The following is an 18,907-nucleotide window of genomic DNA, read 5'->3' as shown; positions in this document are numbered from 1 at the left end:
TTTATATTAAAAGAATATGTCAAATGTAGTTCTCATAAGTTGAAAAACTTAATTTTAACCTCAGATATAAAAGTAAGATATGTGTTTGAAAATAATCATTGACTTTTTTCGAATAGAAATGGCTCTCTGTCTTCGTGCATCGATTGGTGTATTTGATTTGATGTCAAACGAATAGGTGGAATGTGAAACTGTATGCGTCGATTACAATTATCACTTCGGGCCCGAGCCAAAATGATCACTACGTTCAAATAACCACACAACCAAAATGCCTTAAAAATAATAACATGGAATACAAAGGCAATGAAAAAAAATGAACTATAAGATAATAGTCGTTTAATTAGAAACGAAAAAAATCAATACAATAAACAAAATTGAAAAAATTTCGTTATAGTTAGATTTTAAGTTTTTTTTAGCATATTTTAGGGGTTGAAAAATTGTAGGGGTTCAGAGGGTTTTAGCATATTTTAGGGGTTGGATAAACCATTCATAAGAATAATGTTCATCGAATACTCATATTCTATCGCATGACAGTCCATTCTTTTCTCTGACTTTGAGAGAAAAAAAACGGACGGTGCGTTTTCTTTGTCCTCATTCTATCCATATCCTTTTGATTTACATGTCAAATCGTCAGTCTTTCTACCTAAATTAATGAATTAGCAATACTTAGATGATTTTCAACTTTCTATCAGCCTCCTGTTGACTTAGTGTAGGAAGTTAATCATGTTCCATTAGAAGGTTGCATCCTTTTTTTATGCTCAACATACGGAATTTACATCATGAAACTAACAATGTTCTTTGGTCTCAGATGTTAGCTCTCTAAATGAAAGAAAACAGACCATTGCAGAGGGTATAGGAAAAGGACTAGTTAAATGGAGAAAATGATTTTAAAAAATCAGCGGGAGGAGGGCGTTAATCCTACTATCGGTCCCACCGAGGTGGCACCTCAGATATGAAGATGAGAAGCTTCTGGTATGGTGTTTGATTCACACCACTAGGGTCAGTACATAAATTTTGAGGGATCGGCTATTTCCCACCTATGACGAGACATATCTCCTACGGGATGAGTCGTACTATAGCCGGTGATGCCCTTAGAAATCAACTTCAGTCTTCAGTCCCATCAATGTTGTCAGGCTGTTTTGCAATTCAGGTTTATCTGCATGACTTAGGGTAGGTAAAAGTAGTCTGTTTAGATTAACCCTACTATCAGCCTTAGATTTTCCTGCAAGGCTATCGGAATTGATTACTACAAGTGAACTATAGCTAGAATCGGGGGATTTTGTTTGTACTTAGATGCGGGAGATCCATTCCACGATTGATCGTCACCTGTGGGACCTCAACAAGTGGCGACTACTGTAGGTTTCATAATATTTTTCTTGGGGACTATAATTATAATGTGAGATAGGATAGAAAGGCATGATATATGGATATAAAAATAGGTATTATACGATTTGCTATTGTGGTGAAAGCTTATAAGCCAGTCAACAGCTACGCTATCTGAGCAATTGCTTTTGTATCGTGGTCCTGTTACTCGGCTGCGAACCACAAAGTCCCAGGTTCTATCCTCGCTCATCCCAAACCGCCCCAATATCTTTAAATATGGATTACCATGTCTCAATTTATATTAAGCATGTAAATCTTATTAAGAGCGAAATATGATTTTCATCTGAGATAAATGAAGAAAAGAGACGTGAAAAGACTCGAAAACATTTTATGACTTGCGACTTTCTGTATTGATTGTTCTTGTTCTGTCACTATTTATTAATAAGCTGTTAGATCAAAAGTGCTGTTTTAAAAAAGTAAATAAAGGTACTAAAAGTACAAGATTTTATGTCTTGTGACAGAAAATTGGGATTAATATTCAATTAAATTTAATAGAATATGCTAAGTAATGCAATGAACTAATTTTTTAAAAGCACAGAATTTACTGAATAATAAGAAAAATTATCATAAATTTTAATAAATTTTGATTTTTTTTTAAATATTGATATTATTTTTTTAGAATCTGGAAAATTAAAATTCCAAGACAAAAATCTTCGAAAGCAGATGCTGAAATTTTAAAAAAAATTATTATGTATTTAACTATTTAATTATATATAATTTTAAAGAATTAAAATATGTATAGAAAATAAAAAAAATCATTAATTCTGTGTTTTAATAAATGCATTAAAAAGAAAATTCTTATGTTTTTTGACGGAAAATAAAAACTAATATTCAATTATAATTAATAAAATTTACTAAGTAATACAGTAAATTAACTTAAAAAAAAACAGAATGGCAAGAAAAATTTCCACAATTTTCAATAATATTTTGATTTCTTAAAATTTTGAAAACTAATTTTTCAGAATAAAAAAACCAGAAAAACAAATATTGAAATTTTAAAATATTTATTAAAATGTAAACAGCGATAAAAAAAAAAAAAAGCCTGAATGTGTATCATATTCTTGGACGGGTGGATGCATTTTTTTAGCTTCAATTATTCCGATTTAAAAAAAACAACCTAACTTACCTGTATTGCATCCGTACAATTCGAATCTCAGACAGATAATTTCCAATCCCGATACTTGCTTGGTGACATTTATTTTCACATAGCGCGCCAGCACTATGGAATGGATGCCGAAATAAGTGATGACATCTTTGGCGTCCTTCGTATCAGTGTCGAAGAACTGAAACCGAAATGGTAATGAAATAAATGGCTTACATTTGCTCGAAAAGAATATAACTCACATCAAATACAGAGATGAATTCTTTAATCGTTGTAAAATTTCATTTAAATTTAACCGTTTGAATAGTAATTAAGTCTTTTATTCCGAGCTGCATCTCTACTAACACTAAAGATGAACTTGTGTATATCTATGTGCGTGTGTGTTAGCGCACTACAGATCAGACCATTTGACCTAAAGTTACCAGAAGTGGCACATATATACTTTAGAGGGTAAGAATGTGCTGCCAGGGGCGATTTTTAAAAAAATTCAAATTAATTAGAAATTAGAAAGAATTTTGATGATTTTTCATAATAGCATCAGTAAATATTATAAGAAGAAATGGTTTTTACATCATCTGAAAAGTTAAAAAAAATTATTAAAAACTTATATAGTGGCATTAAAATTTCCAAATCATTATTTTGCATTTAGTTTTATTAATTTTTAAAACCATTTCACTCATATATTACGGCATCATATTTCTTTGTTGAAGTATGATTAATCATTTTCATTAATACTACACCATGTTTTTTTATATTGTTGATGATCAAAGATTTGGCCTATTTTTTTCATGTCGAATAATTTTCAGTATAAGGCATGTTTTTAACAATTTTCTGAGAGCTTTGTAATATTTAGTTAAAGTTTAATTTCAAAACCAAACAATGGGGAGGAAAGTTTTATAGCGAATACAATTTTAAATACTAAAACTAAACTCAGTGGAACAACAGCCTATGTAGGCCAAGGCCTAAAGTGCCCATGTCTGCTTTCATGACCGAGGGCCCTGGGATGCAAGGCATATTTTTCGGTTAGGTGGTCAGCCTAACGCGGAGCCCCCATTGTTTAGTTCCCAAGCATGTTAGGTCCTTAGCTTATCGACCCATTGAAGGGATGAAAGTCTGAATCGACCATGCCCAGCCCGAGGATCGAACCTCGGGATTGGGAGCGCGAAGCGCTGCCATTACGCCAGCGGGCTTCAATATTACGAATAAAAATTTTAAATAAAAATACTCTTTTTTGTAGTATAATTGGATGTATTGAAATTAATCACTTCGATTTTAAATTAAAGTTCAGGATGCAGAACAGATGACGCACAATTAAGGGCATACGTAGCACAAAGAACAGTTAAGGCTTCTAAAATAATAAGTTATATATCTATGAAGTTAATATTTTGTTGAGGAAGCCTTATCCCTATTACACGATATATTCAATTGAAATTTTTAATAACCATCCATCCCGACGCGGCCTTCAAAGGCCACTAATGTTCATAATTAAATTGACAAGCCGAAGTACAATACAAATCCAATGTTTTTTTAATATATGGATAACTTTGATAAATATAGATCTAAACATTCAATGCAAAAGCAATAGTATATCAGCCGCTTTTATTGTTTCCAAATGTTTTCGATGATGAGTTATTATACATTTACTTCCAATTTCAATGACTATAGAAGAACAGTTTTTCTTGAAACTGGAAACTTTATAATCTGCAATAGAAAGTTTAGTTCTTGTGCTTCCTTTTTCTCACTGACTCAGTTATTAACCTTCTTTCATGCTTTCTTCTATTTTGGTTAATCCGGTAACATTAGGCGGCGCTAGTGAGATAATGTTTCTTATCAAAAGCAACCAAATATTTAAAATACTAGATAGTTATCCATTTCTTTAAATTATCGTCTCGTTTGTAAAGAATAAGGGTTCTTTCGAAAGTGATCTTATAAATTTCAGCAATAATTTCTATAAAATCATCCCAGCCAGCACTACTCAAGAATCTATATAAGCTCTACCTTAGCCATCTAAATGTTTATTCTATATAGAAAACAATTCATTGTCTCTGCCTACGAAGAGCCTCTTTCAAGAATACCGGAAAATTCCAATGACGTTTCACAATCAGCCAATTTGGGATGCAAATTCGTGTAACTGGCTGGGAGGACAGGGATTAATAGAAATAAGGAAAACATTTTTAATATAAAAAGACCTTTCAGAATGCTACGGAATTGTAAAAAAAGAAACCCTCGAATGCTGGAAATTAAAAATCTCATTATGCTCTGAGCAAATAGTAAATCATAATCTTCACGGAATAAATGCAGTAATTTGTAATAATACATGTTAATGAAAATGTATGCATTATATAGCTTGATTAGATACTTGTGTTACTTGCTGTATAGTGAACGAGTAACTATTCCCCCTTTTTATGGCTGAATCATATTCATCGGAACTTTTACATCAATAATAAATATGTTACACAAGCAGATTGGAGGGATCTATTCTTCAAAACGGTGAAATGAATTGGTGACAAAATTTGATGAAATCCATTCAGTTACTGAGGCTAATGAGTGCAACAAAATTTTATTTTTCAGTATTATTATTGTACAAATATAATTTAAAATAACAGTTTCTTTTATTGTGATAAGGTGCAGTTCTTCAAAATTAATTGTTATGACTTATTTAATCTTATTATAATTAGCCACCTTAATTCACCAAATGAATAGTAAGAAATAAATCATGTCGATTAACGTTGATGTATTCGATGTTATGACATTTAATTCAGCATTTACATAATATGACGATCTAATGATTGCAAGCTTTCATATAAATTAAAAATTAGCGAAACCTATACTTTATATATTTTTGTTAGTGGTTACTAGTTAACTTTGTGGAGGTGTTTTTTTTTTTTTTCGCATAAAATATACAATGCTGTAGTATTTTCGAAATTTTCTCGAAAATGGCCAGGGATCCTTCGTGGAGTAATAAGATCTTATTAATTTTCTTATGAAATAAAAATTGGCAAAATTGGTACAGTGTTGTGGCAGGAGGAATGGGTCTTTTGTTTTGCAAATTATTTTAAATATATAGATACAGTGCGAATAGCATATTAATAGTTATAATTTAAGAAAATATAAAAACTAACAAACTACTCAAGTTTGTTGAAAAATGTGAAATGAAAAAAAAAAATAGAAGAAAATTTCTTTCTCCTAAAAATAATTTTAATTACATGATTCATCTTTTTTTATAAATAGATACAAATTTTTGGTTTGATTCGGATTTTCGTGGCTTAAATTTCATATTAGTATTTTTTTAATTTATTAACTAGTTTAAGCGTTTTATTTAAGTATATTTTAACGATTTCATTTGACATAAATTAAGTCCATCTGACGACGAGCTTACTTCGAAAAATATTTTTAAATACCCAATCATCATGTTATACTATTCCTTACAATCTTTCCTTAGAAAACTTTTAATGCTTTTCTTTTGAGATAAATGCTGTTAGAATCGATTTTCTTTTTAAATCCAAAATTTTATTGATTAACATTTTGATAACGGGACTCGCTGCTTGAATTAAAAAGAAATATTTACAAAGAAATTAAGGTATTTTGTTTATATTTTTATGGATAAAAAGCAAATGTCAGTAACATGCATTTCTTTATTTAAATTCATATTATAGTTATGATAAACACATTTTATTTTCTCATTTTCATATGAAAGTTGTCATAGATATCTACTTTTCTAACGTTAATAGAAATTGATTGTATTGATTTATAAACGTAAAATATTATTTTACAAGTGAAAAAATAATCATTAGAAGATATAGTTACAAAACGACAGGAAACAGGATGTCCATTTTCCAAATTGCAGTTTTATTATTTTTGTACTATTCCTTATTTCCATGAGTCGGTAAGAATGATATGCATTCACAAGTTGCTTCTCTTGTTCAATAAATTACTTTTTTTATTAGTATAGAAATATATATATCATTAAATCATTTTTTCTTTTGAAGAATAACATTAGGAAAAAAATACTCTAACTTGTCAACGATAAATATGTTTTCACAATTTCATATCCTATTTCAAATCATAAAAAATACAATTGACTTTTTGATGAAAAATAACAGTACATTTTTTTCGTTCCCGGATCTCATGCGAAATTAAAGAAAGTAGTGCTAAAGTTAAAAAGAAAAAAATTTGAAAGGAGAATAAGGACTAACATTGAATATAGCATTTGTAATACTGCTATGACTGAATTTATTGGCTTACTAATAGTCTGGATGATTTGTATTTTGACACGAAAATATAAGTAGTAGCAATTTTATTGCTTTAAACTGTTGAGTTGACTAGCCTAAACATAAGGTGACCATTTTTTTTAACCTGAAACCAGGACAACAGGAATTTTGACCAGCCACGCCCAAATTTTATAAATTTTTATCAAAAATTCACTCAACGGCCAATCTGTACACCTAAGTAAATAAAAAACTTTTAGATATCAAAAAATGTTGCGTTTATTTAAACACAAGAAATGTGAAAACTAAAATATGATTTTACAATATAAAAATAAAACATAATAAACATAACATAACATGATAAGTCATACCTAATATAATAAAACATAAGGAGTTATTTAATTTAGTTTGTTTTTTTATATTTTTCTGAGGAATGAATTGCTTTTAACAAATTTTTGTTTTACTGTATATTTTCATAGAATTCCATACAGGTTGCATTTAAATTATTTTTGACAATCAACAAGGATTTCAAAGTTTCCACTTTCAATTGGATTTTCTCGCTAGTCCAGATGTTGTTTAATAAAGAAAAATCCCGTTCGGTCGGTGCATTAGTTCCTGGCATACAGAGGCAATACTCTACCAATTTGCCAATATTACTGGACACATCATTTTCTTTAAAGGCTTTAAAAATTTCAATCCACCTATCTCGTGGCGGTCCTGCTCATGCGACACCTGACGATATCACATGGAATTATCAGGGTTGCCAGTTCTAATTTTATTATTTTTCTTTTATTCCTTTTTTTGTTTTAATGTTTTGTAATCTAAAACCAGTACTTTTCGTGTACTGGTTTTGTTTAATAACCAGGACTTATGCCCTGAAAACCAGTACTGTACTGGTAAAATCAGTACGAATGGTCACCTTACCTAAACAGGCCTATAAGTTTCTAATGTGGAATTATCGGATAAGGAGGAAAAATGTGAGAAATTGAAGCACTGTTTTTAGATAAAATGTCTTTAATCCGAGAGGAACAATTTAATTAAAAAAATTATAGGTATTGAGTTCGAATTGGGTTTCTTGTAGAAACTTTAGACAACGAATTAAGGCATCTACATTGGTGCTCAAAAATAATGCATACAATAAATAATTTAGATTAAAACCAGGAAAAGTATATCGAAATGATCTAGTATCTAATCAGAATGTCAGAAAGGGTCAGGAATGACGGAGCATATACATTGTCGAATATAGGGGACATTTCCGTAATGAAGAATTTCTGCACTGTTCGTGAGCACATGCCCTGTGCTCCTGTTTGCAAAAAATAGAAGATTATACTCAAGAAAAATCAGGAAACAGTTTTCTTGACTAGTCATCCATTTATTCACATCGAGTCACTCCTTATTTTTATACAATTTCCGATAAGCAATTCCATATCACTGTTACGAATATTTTTTTAAATATAATAAAAGTTATTTTCTTCATAAACTACTAATTTCACAAGAAACTCGCTGGGTTTCAGCGTGATCGTTAAAATAAATTTGTTCTGCTTTTCCTCGCGAGCTACTGATCACTCACACTCACGTTAACGTCTGCTTTTCTTGACTGCCAAGCAAACAAGAAATCTTTCCTGCATAACTTTCAAGACCATGGAAATGCGCTGCCGTCTGGAGTTAAGAAGAGAACTAATCCCGACACACATATATGCAGTTTAACGTGCTAAGAGGAGCATGGAAAGGGTATAAACCACTTTAAGATTATACTTTCGAAATTCTTGAAAAACTATTGTACAATGTATATAGGTTTGAACGACGTTAATTTGCTACTTGAATATAATCTTTCCAAGAGGTGATTCTGACGACGACATGGGGTCTTTAACTAAGCCTGAATAGTTGGAAAGATGGAAAAAGTTTGAAATGTGATTAGTGTAGCCGATGAATTTTTTCAATCGCTCTTGAGAATAGAGAAAATTTCAGGTGAAAGAAAGCTTAAAAAATATTCAATTTTTTTAACTACTCCTTAGTTTTCTTCTTCTTAAGATTATTGTCTCTTAGGCGTTCATATTAAAGCATGTTTTGAAATTTATTATTTTTAATATTTCTATTCCCTTTTTATTTTCTTCATTATTATATTTTTTCCCTTGCTTGGATCAATGTTTTATTTATTTCACCTTAATATTCACTTAAGCATTTCATACTTTATCATTATAAATATTACGAAATGTGATTATTTTTTTTCTTCAACTCATTATCAGAAAGGCACATATCACAAAATGACAAAATATAAATTAAAATTAATAATTATTTAACCACTAAATAAGATATGAAAATTATTAAAATACAGAACCGTCATCAGGAACATGCAAAGGTATAAAACTGCAAATTCTTAATGCATCACGAACCAAATGAAAAAAAAAAATGATTTTGAAATCCCGTCGTTGTAACCTGACGGAAGCAAAGTCAAATAAAAAGATTTGAAAAAAGATCTGACCACGTACCAGTATTCCTCCGTTAAGCTCTGACCACTCCTTGGCATCCATGCTGTGAGATACTGCAAACGCCACCACGTGATGATAGCTCATTGGTCGTACTTTTTCTGGAGGTCCCTGTGTAGCGAAACCACTCACAAACCGTTCTTCCTGCAAATCTATGGTAAGCAGGGCGTTCTGAGTGGCAATCGAATCGTTCTTAAAGCACCAGGCTCCTTCCTCATTGCGGAGGCGACCACCTGATGATGGAGCCTCATCTGTTTGGGTGGTGGACTTGATGTTGTCGTCCGGTATCCCACCAGAAGAGAGTCCCAAAGCCGTGTTGCATGTGCCTGTTAGGATTAAGAAATGATGATGAAATGTTTGCTTGGTAAGATGCTGCACAAGCATACTGGATGTTTCAACACCAGGATTGCAAATATCTAGGAAAAGTACAGTATTCGAAATCACGTAGCAATGGAGGGGTAGAAATGCTTGTCAAGCATGTTAGATGGCATTGCATGCACATGGGATTCCATAGTTTTTTCAGTGATCATACTAATAACATTAGAGCTTTTCGCTGGAAAAAGACAGTCTGGCCATCACCAATGATGTCAAAAAGCTGATATCAGCAGATCCAATATACATAATTCATGTATAGAAAATTGCTATTTCATATCCATATCGATATTTCGATCGATGGAGTTATCAAGATTTTATTCTTTTTTTAATTGAAAGCAAATAATTCGGCATTCACTTGATACTTTTCATTCATATATATATATATATATATATATATATGTTTGAGTTGACTGTGAAGATGTTTTTCATAAATTTTACATGCAATATGCATTTTGGATCTGAAGTTTTGATATCCTAATGTTAAATCTCCGATGTCATTAATTAATTATAGCGCTATGCTCTAGTTGAATTCCATTGGTTATGATCGTTAAGTCTTACTATGGATTGCTGAAATGAAAATTGTTGAAGAAATGCTCTGGAATCAATATAACATCTACCGGATCTGAGAAGCATTTCTGACCTAGCATTGCTTTTTGATTCCGATTATTATGTTTAGGTCTATCCAACCCCTCATATAAGTTTATAACATTGATGCTGAGACCCTGTCTAATTTTTTAACCTTTTTCTGAGGGGCAAAATATTTTACTGCTAAAAAATGAAGATATCCTACCATTCCTAACTGTTTTCTATTCATCTTGTAAGTTGTTACTGTTGTATCAAGTTATGAGTGATGACTAATTTTATTGGTAATGAAGAAAGATAACAATTTTTCCCATTTTTAGGAACCGGGGGGGGGATGCAAAAAGTTGATGATGTGAAAAGGAAGACCACCTATTTCTACTTTCTAGAATCTATTGGAAAAACGTTTCGAGATTTCATTAATTCAAAAATTGGCTACATTACAGCAATAGGACAAATCTGACTCCTTTCAATTGCCTTGAAGATAGTTTTATAATCTGGTGCTATTGTATAACTTCGTACATTATATAACGACATGCATTATAAATAAAAGAAATGAAAGTGGGGAATTCCATGAGCTGAGTAAAGAGATAATTCATACATTTCAGTGTCTGAAAATGGTGGAAAAACATTTTTCATTTCTTCGCCAAAATATCCAGTTAACCCATTGACTAAAGAATTTTTAATCAATTAATCTTTTAACGAAAGATTTTTTTAAAACTTTTTTTTTCGTTCATTTCTTATCGATTAAAGGAAATAGGTTTCAAATAAAATAAATTTATCGGTTTGGAATTTTTATTTTCTTAAATGGTTTTAAAATTAGATTCTGAGACATAAATATCCCATAACAAAAACAACTTCTTTTTCGATTCATAAAATAATTGTTCTTAATTATTATCGAATATCAGTTTGATATTTACACTATTTATTGCAAAAATGTGTAATATAAATAAATCAAAGGTAGTATACCTAATAGCATATCTATCTATTTTATGTATTTATACCACACCTATAGAACAAACATCTTCAATACCAGTTGGGTTATGGTTGGAAAATAACCAATGTTATCGAGGTATAAAAACTATGCAGAACTATGTATAAGACGCTTTCTGTTCTATACACATAAATGAGTTTTGAAATAAAATAAAATTTTAATTTTGAGAATAATTAATAAGTTAATACAGAGAAGAATTTAAAAGTTTCGAAGGTTTTGCTCATGGTAGGTACAAATGCCCATGTACTATAAAGTTATCTAAACACAGATTATAATTTAATCATATAAAGTTACAAATCTGCTCATTCTGAAAGATATTAACAAAATACAATGTATCTCGAAGTATAATTTGTTCTTTAATGTCATAATAATCATCTTATTTCAACATTTAATAAATGCTATTAAATGTTATTTGAAAATTTATGCGAAGAGAAAAAACAATAACGGTAATTTAAAAAACAATAACGGAAAAAATGTTTTATAAACACGCAGAATCTAGGTCTAATGAATGCCCTTGGACAGCAAAAATTCGTTTCATTAAACATCGTAACCTCATTTCTTTTTTTCTAAATATAGTCATAAAATCATAATACTAATATAATAAAATATTCGACAAACTTAATTCTAAGCAAATTTGAAGCCTCACGTAAGCCTAAAATTCCTAATGTAGTAAACAATAAAGCTCACATCAAAAGTGTGTCATGAATAGTTTCGTTAAAGGAAATACATTAAAGCTAAAAACTGATTGTTGTGTTGTTGTCAAGGTAGCTTTGTTTTTGGTCACCACGAAATAGTAAACATTGGAGGCGTATATTGCTGCTTTTGCCTCTAATGTGAGTCTGATTCGTTGCATCATTTGAAAAAGTCTCAGCCCTTTCGCTGCCGAAATCCATTAATTCAAAAAGTCACGCTAGCAGCTGTCACGAAAACTGAGATTTTGAAACATCTGCACAAATGGGGAGTGGAGATTTGCATGAACTTTTATGTAAATACTCTGTCAAAAGAACCCTTCCATTAAAAACCCTTTTTTGTGCATGATGGTCATTTGTCGGTATCATTACAAAGTAAAATTGTAAATGCTTTTTTAACGTTGCCTAAGAGTTCAATAAATTTCGCAAAAAAACTTTGATGCCATATGAAAGAGATTTATTAATTTTCAGAATTGTTAAGTGCCTGATATGGATATGGTTTGGACCCTATTTTAACCTAAATAAATTTAAAATAGTGGCTAGGCAGTTTTAAAACCACATACATGCACACAAATTGTTTATTCTGAAAGAAAGTTCATGAATATGTAAAATAAAATTAATTTTTTAATGTCTTTCTTCTTTAAAGACAGTTTTTATAAACTCTATCTAGTCATGCCGCCTTCGCCATGTTATTTTTCGCGTGCTGAACTTCTTTTTAATGCTATTTTTAAAATTAAAATAAAAAAGAATAATGGATAAGTCAACCAACTGACTCTCCGACCCGCCACGAAGGCACACGGATTTGAACCATAAGGCTGAATGACCGGACCGCCGTAACAGCAACACTGGCGGGAACTGTGGTTGAGTCCTAAGGGCCGTCACCAGCCATGGTACAACCCTTCCCGAAGGAAGTACGTCCCGTCATCGATGGGAGGAGTCAGATCCCCCACCTATTTGTGTACCCTCCAGAGAGGCGAGATCCAACCAGCATGCCGGAAGCATCTCATACTCATTTCGAGGTGCCCTCCGGGGTGTTTAGAATAATGGATAATAATAAATTTCACTTAAAAAGTTAGTATTTTGAAAAATACAACATTTTTAAATTGTGTTTCAAATTGTGTTGTCTCTAATAAACTTGCCATGCCAGAAAAAGACTTGCATGGCATTAGTGTTCAATAATTATAAAATATTAACTTTTGACGTGAAGTTAGCATTTTTATTGAATCTATTCCGTTATCCTTGGAGAGTTATTTGGCGATTAATCCCTGGCATGTGTTAAAAGTGTTCTCAAATCGAATCTGCTCTTTCGGCGTGTTTTCCTCAACAGACAGAAAGAGACACAAAAGTGCACTTGAAATCACAAAAATTGCCATAGCAAATTTGGTATACATGGTTGCATGCTTCTGAAATCTCAAACCGACAGACGGTCAACAGCTTATTGGATTTAGCTCAAAATTTGATAGCTGTCTACACTATAGATGTTAGATATGTGTACCGAATTTTATTTATCTAGCTCTATTCGTTTTGAAATTATTCCGTTATATTCAAATGTCCGGACAGATCTACTTCCTCTGAGCAGATTTTGCTCCAAATTTGATAGCGATTTGAAAACTTGGTGTAAAGACCGTATAACAAATTTCAATCCTCTAACTCGGAGCGTTTTTGGGTTGTTTTTGTTACAAACAGACAGATACTTTCCAAAAATATGTTTTTTAAACTCAAGGAATTCTAAAATGTTGCGATTCGTCAAAATTTCTAGTTCGAATTTTTTGACGATTGCTATACTTTCTCATACTACCTATACGAGAAGATGAAAATGTATACTCAGATTCCTTCCCTCCAACAGTTAGTTTTTCAGACTTTTCTTTTAATTATTTTTCTTTATTTTCTGCGTTGCTTACCCTTCCATTTGAAAGATAATTACGGAAGAATACATTTTGAGGAGATGAACTTCACATAATTATTTTTATTTCAGGGAAGATTTTAAGCCCAGATTTTTTTTAAAAATTTATTTATTTTAATGATTTTTCGAAAGGCCTAATCAAGTTAGCTAATAAACGATATTATGAGCTCAAACTCGGTCTACTTTTTTTGTCTGATTTCCCTTTTCAATGACTATAATAATGCTTTTAATTCTAAGACATTTAATTTTTATTTTTACCATAATTGATGAGAATTTATAAAATAACCAGTAATGTATGAAAAAAGTGTAAAGCTATTGTATGATAAAATCTGAGACATTTTAAAAAGTGAAGACAGTATTTTATCTTAAAAGGTATGTGCCTACCTTCGGAGACTTTTTTTTTAAATATTTAAATTTTTAATAAACAAAAGATGTTTTTATTTAAAATAAGGCATAAAACTTTAAATTTAAATGTAATTTGTTTGAAATTATTATTAACTTTTGAAATATTGGTCATTTTTAGTCAAATTTTAGCGAAAAATGACACTTACGGTAAACTTTCTACTATAAATTCTAATAAATATATTTCAATAATATTTATGCGCTAAATAAATAACACCCTTATGAACTAAAAGATTTGCAAAATTTTGAAAAGTTTTTGAACTATTTGAAATTTTGTGTCAAAACTCATTTAAAAAAAAAGACTCATGTTTTTTTCACAAAAAAAGCAATAAAATGAAAAAAATGAAGATGGAGATTAGATTTAAGTTCATAACACAGATAAAATATATTTAAGCATTTTAGCAAAATTTCAAATCAATATCTTAAAAAGATGTGCTTTGGTGATGTTTAGCGTAAAGCAAAATATTGAAAAACACAGTTTTTCAGAAAACACATTTAAAGATTTTAATGCACCATAAAAAATTTTCAACTCCTTTTTTACTCTTAAAATTCACCATATTTGTAGGTCGAACCCTCTTTTACTTCATTTTTAACTAATTTTGATTAATTTTTAGCTTTCAGCTTTTTTCTGGTCAGTTTAGTGGAGGGCAATGATTGACGTCACGGTTTCTTAATGCGCTCATCATCGATTCCAGTATAGATTTTGAAAGTCAGAGGATTAACTGGTATTTCCAATTGTTTAAAAATAGGTAATAGTCCTATATAGCCAGAATTAAACAATATGGCCGCCACATATGCACCTAAAAACAAAGTTTCTTGTTCCACAAAATGATCTTTAGGTAATATTGACCACAAGAGGCTGTTGAAACTTTCATTATTGTTCTGTGTCATACCATGCAAGCATTTTTTTTTAATAACTCTGTATTACAAAGTTCTAAATATGTTGATTTTACCACTTTCATGACAGAACTAGGAAGACCTGGTGATTTTTCTGAATATTCTGATCCGTTGCTCATAGCTTGCTGATATCGACATCAGCTGTCACTCCCTTCTGGACACTGCCTATGCATTAAGTTTCTACTGCTAGAACAGCAGTCAAAGAAAGCAGCTATAACAGCAGTCAAAGAAAGCAGCTATAACAGCAGATTGCATTTTTCAAATATCTCCATCATTACTACGTATAGCATTTCCATAGTAATTTTGAAGTTTATCGATAAATTTATCAGTTAATTTTCCTTTTCCACCGAGTCCTTTGATCATTTTTAATTTCCTAAGTCGTAACACTACTCTTTTTTTGAACGTGCCTTACACATTCAAGTTTTGTGACTGTATCATTTCCATAGACATCCTTTACTTCCAGAAATGCCTTAGAGTCACCATCACCAAAATATTCGGTGTATTGTAACTCTCGTTTCAATACTGATCTTTCAAAAATTCTGTAAGCCCCAACAGCTACCATATTTTCTGATAACCCCTTGTATAAAAAGAATTATGCTAAAATTTTGAACAAATCGATTGAAAATAAGACAAACGGTTTGAATTACGAGTATAAACATGCTACAAACGATAACAGTATTGTCGTTTAGTTACTGAAACTTAAATTTAAAAAATTGCTGCCAGATTTTAAAAGATAATGAAAAAAGAAACGTTTATTTATATTTTTAAAAAAGATTTTGGCATTTACATCAATTAAAAATTACAAAATAGACGCGTAAATGCATTGTTCACATTCTTGCGTCCCTTTAAATTCCCACTTCCGGTTGCAAAAAATCAACTTCCGGTTTATTCATTAGGCTGTAACTTTGCTTCTAATTAACGAAAGAACAAAACTGAAACAGTTCTGGAATCGCAAATGTATGGGCTATAAAATGAGCACATAATAAAAATTTCGATAATTTTCACGAAAACGCCTATTTTAGGGTAGGCACATACCTTAAAAAAACAATCTTACACCATCCATAATTCCTCTGTTTCGTGGAAGGATCTTGTTGTTTACTTATATTTTCATATCTCATTTTTGAAACAGTACCTGAGAAACCCAGCTTCTCTCAGCAATTTTTTGTAAATAAAATTCCAGCCTATGGCTTCTTATTTAAAGTCATAAGCTAAATTTAATTGAATAGCAAACGCGGGACGGGACTGAACATGAGAAAAATGCATGGGAGTCCGAAGTCCTAACCACTACTCCAGTTATACTTATGCAGCTCATCTCTATTAACATAAAACGATTTAGTTATAAAAAATTGTGCGTGTGCGTGCGTGCGTTTTTTTTTTCAGGAAAGACACTTGTATAGATAAATATTAAAAAGCAAAACCTTATCTAAGTTTAAAATTTGATCCAAATCGTTAGAGACATTTCCGAAATACACGAAATATATTTATATATTTACATAGTTAAAGTTATTACATAAATTTACATATTACATAGTTAAAGTTATTACATAAATTTACATATTACATGGTTAAAGTTATTACATAAATTTACATATTACATAGTTAAGGTTATTACATAAATTTACATATTACATAGTTAAAGTTATTACATAAATTTACATATTACATAGTTAAGGTTATTACATAAATTTACATATTACATAGTTAAAGTTGTACAATGAGAAAGTACTGTCGGCATCAAAAATTTGGCAAAAAGCATGGCATCTATAAAAAGCGAAATCGCCGAGACGAAAATCTGTCAGCATTCAGACGAATCGAAAGACTTGAGTAGTCACGTTAAATCTCTCTTTGGAATGCAACTTGAATTTCTCTTTCGAATCTCTCCAATGTGCATTTATTTAATAGCAATCTGCTTGCTACTTGTGCATCTTTATATAATGTTCCTGTGTACACTTCGGCTGTGATTTGATACAGTGTATTCGTATTTTCTTGTAGTATAAACAAATGCAATGCTTTACGAAGCTCTTTGAACTTTTCACCATGCAACCCACGGTCGGATTGGCCGATTTTTCTGTACTATTAAGCAAAATCTTGCGAAGAAGCGAACAATTTTACTAATGAAATATTCCTCTAAATGCTAACACGCATACGTGTGTTTATTATTAGTTATACATGGAGACTAATAATACAAATTGCATTTCTAAATTAATCCAATCATTAAAACAGAGTGTATTTTACAAATCCTAGTTATTCATTTATAGAATAATAACGATATTTTTCAAATAATCAAAAGAATTTATCCATATCAAATCACCATTCCAATGCTTATAAAATAATTATCATCAAGAACAATAAATGAAATAATTATAGAAGGCATAGTCTATAAATTGCGTGATTTTGCATAATGAAATGATTTTATAATGAAAAAATCGTTCAAGACCTTCGGCAAGGCAGATCAATGAAATGAGAGCTGCTAAATGTGGCACGGAGTTTTTTTCTTTGATTATATGTACTCATTAAGAAAGAAAAAACTTTTCAAAATAATAATCATATATTTAATTAAAAATTAACCGAGATGTTAACGTTTCTTTTCAAAATCTTTAGAGTATATAATAAAACAAAATATTTTTTATTCCATTTGAAATTTTAAAAATTAGATTTAATTATAGTATTTTATTTCAGAGCCATTTTTCTTCGATTTTGATAAATTATTAAAAATATTTTTAAGTATTTTTACAATAATATTTTTCATTGTATTAGTTAATAGATTTATATTCAATATAAGCACATGTTAGTCTATATAATTAAGACTAAATCTGAAAAAAAAATGAAAGATTTACAAATCCTAGTTATTTATTTATAGAATAATAGCGATATTTTTCAAATAATCAAAAGAATTTATCCATATAAAATCACCATTCCAATGCTTATAAAATAATTATCATCAAGAACAATAAAGGAAATATTTATAGAAGGCATAGTCTATAAATTGCGTGATATTGCATAATGAAATGATTTTATAATGAAAAAATCGTTCAAGACCTTCTGCAAGGCAGATCAATGAAATGAGAGCTACTAAATGTGGCACGGAGTTTTTTTCTTTGATTATATGTACTCATTAAGAAAGAAAGAACTTTTCAAAATAATAATCATATATTTAATTAAAAATTAACCGAGATGTTAACATTTCTTTTCAAAATCTTTAGAGTATATAATAAAACAAAATATTTTTTATTCCATTTGAAATTTTAAAAATTAGATTTAATTATAGTATTTTATTTCAGAGCCATTTTTCTTCGATTTTCATAAATTATTAAAAATATTTTTAAGTATTTTTACAATAATATTTTTCATTGTATTAGTTAATAGATTTATATTCAATATAAGCACATGTTAGTCTATATAATTAAGACTAAATCTTAAAAAAAAATGAAAGATTTATCAAGTCTAAAACATTAACAGATTTCGCATTAGAGGTTCTATTATTCTTTAAATTTTGGATTTTACTGTTGTGAAAGTTTTTGTGGTGAAACGTTTTCTCACAGACTTTAAAATTTACACTTAGAATAATTTTAATTAGAACAATTTTAAAGTATACTTTTAGTTCAGTTTCCTTCGTTTTCCTTTCCTTGAAAAATGATACGATATCAGAGCAAAAAGCGAAACAGTAAGACATCAATACTTATGTAGGAGTTTTTGAATACGTTTGGGTTTAATAGCAATCTAAAACTTGGTTTATATAGTACAAGTAATGAGACTAAAAAATTTTTAAAAAATAAAAAATTCTTCCAAAACATACAATTTTAAAAATTTTATGGGCAGATAATAGTTCGATTGAACAAACTATTGAGAACATATTAGCGTAATTATGAAAAATTTGGTCTTTTCCATTTAA

At 30.1% G+C, this 18,907-nt stretch overlaps 1 protein-coding gene across 1 annotated transcript in view; it reads right to left on the bottom strand.

The window, feature by feature from the left end:
- LOC129964263 (uncharacterized) overlaps nt 1-18,907 on the bottom strand; it is a 104,681-nt gene that overhangs the window by 67,488 nt on the left and 18,286 nt on the right. Inside the window, exons 2-3 of the mRNA XM_056079012.1 lie at nt 9,180-9,502; nt 2,507-2,663 (exon numbers count right to left, since the gene is read on the bottom strand). Coding sequence (XP_055934987.1) covers nt 2,507-2,663; nt 9,180-9,502 — 480 coding nt within the window. The remainder of the gene's footprint in view (nt 1-2,506; nt 2,664-9,179; nt 9,503-18,907) is intronic.

Source organism: Argiope bruennichi, chromosome 3 (assembly GCF_947563725.1).
Source record: "Argiope bruennichi chromosome 3, qqArgBrue1.1, whole genome shotgun sequence".
Lineage (NCBI taxonomy): Eukaryota > Metazoa > Arthropoda > Arachnida > Araneae > Araneidae > Argiope > Argiope bruennichi.
The sequence above is the reverse complement of the archived record's forward strand: the minus strand, read 5'-3'. Positions and strand labels throughout refer to the sequence as shown.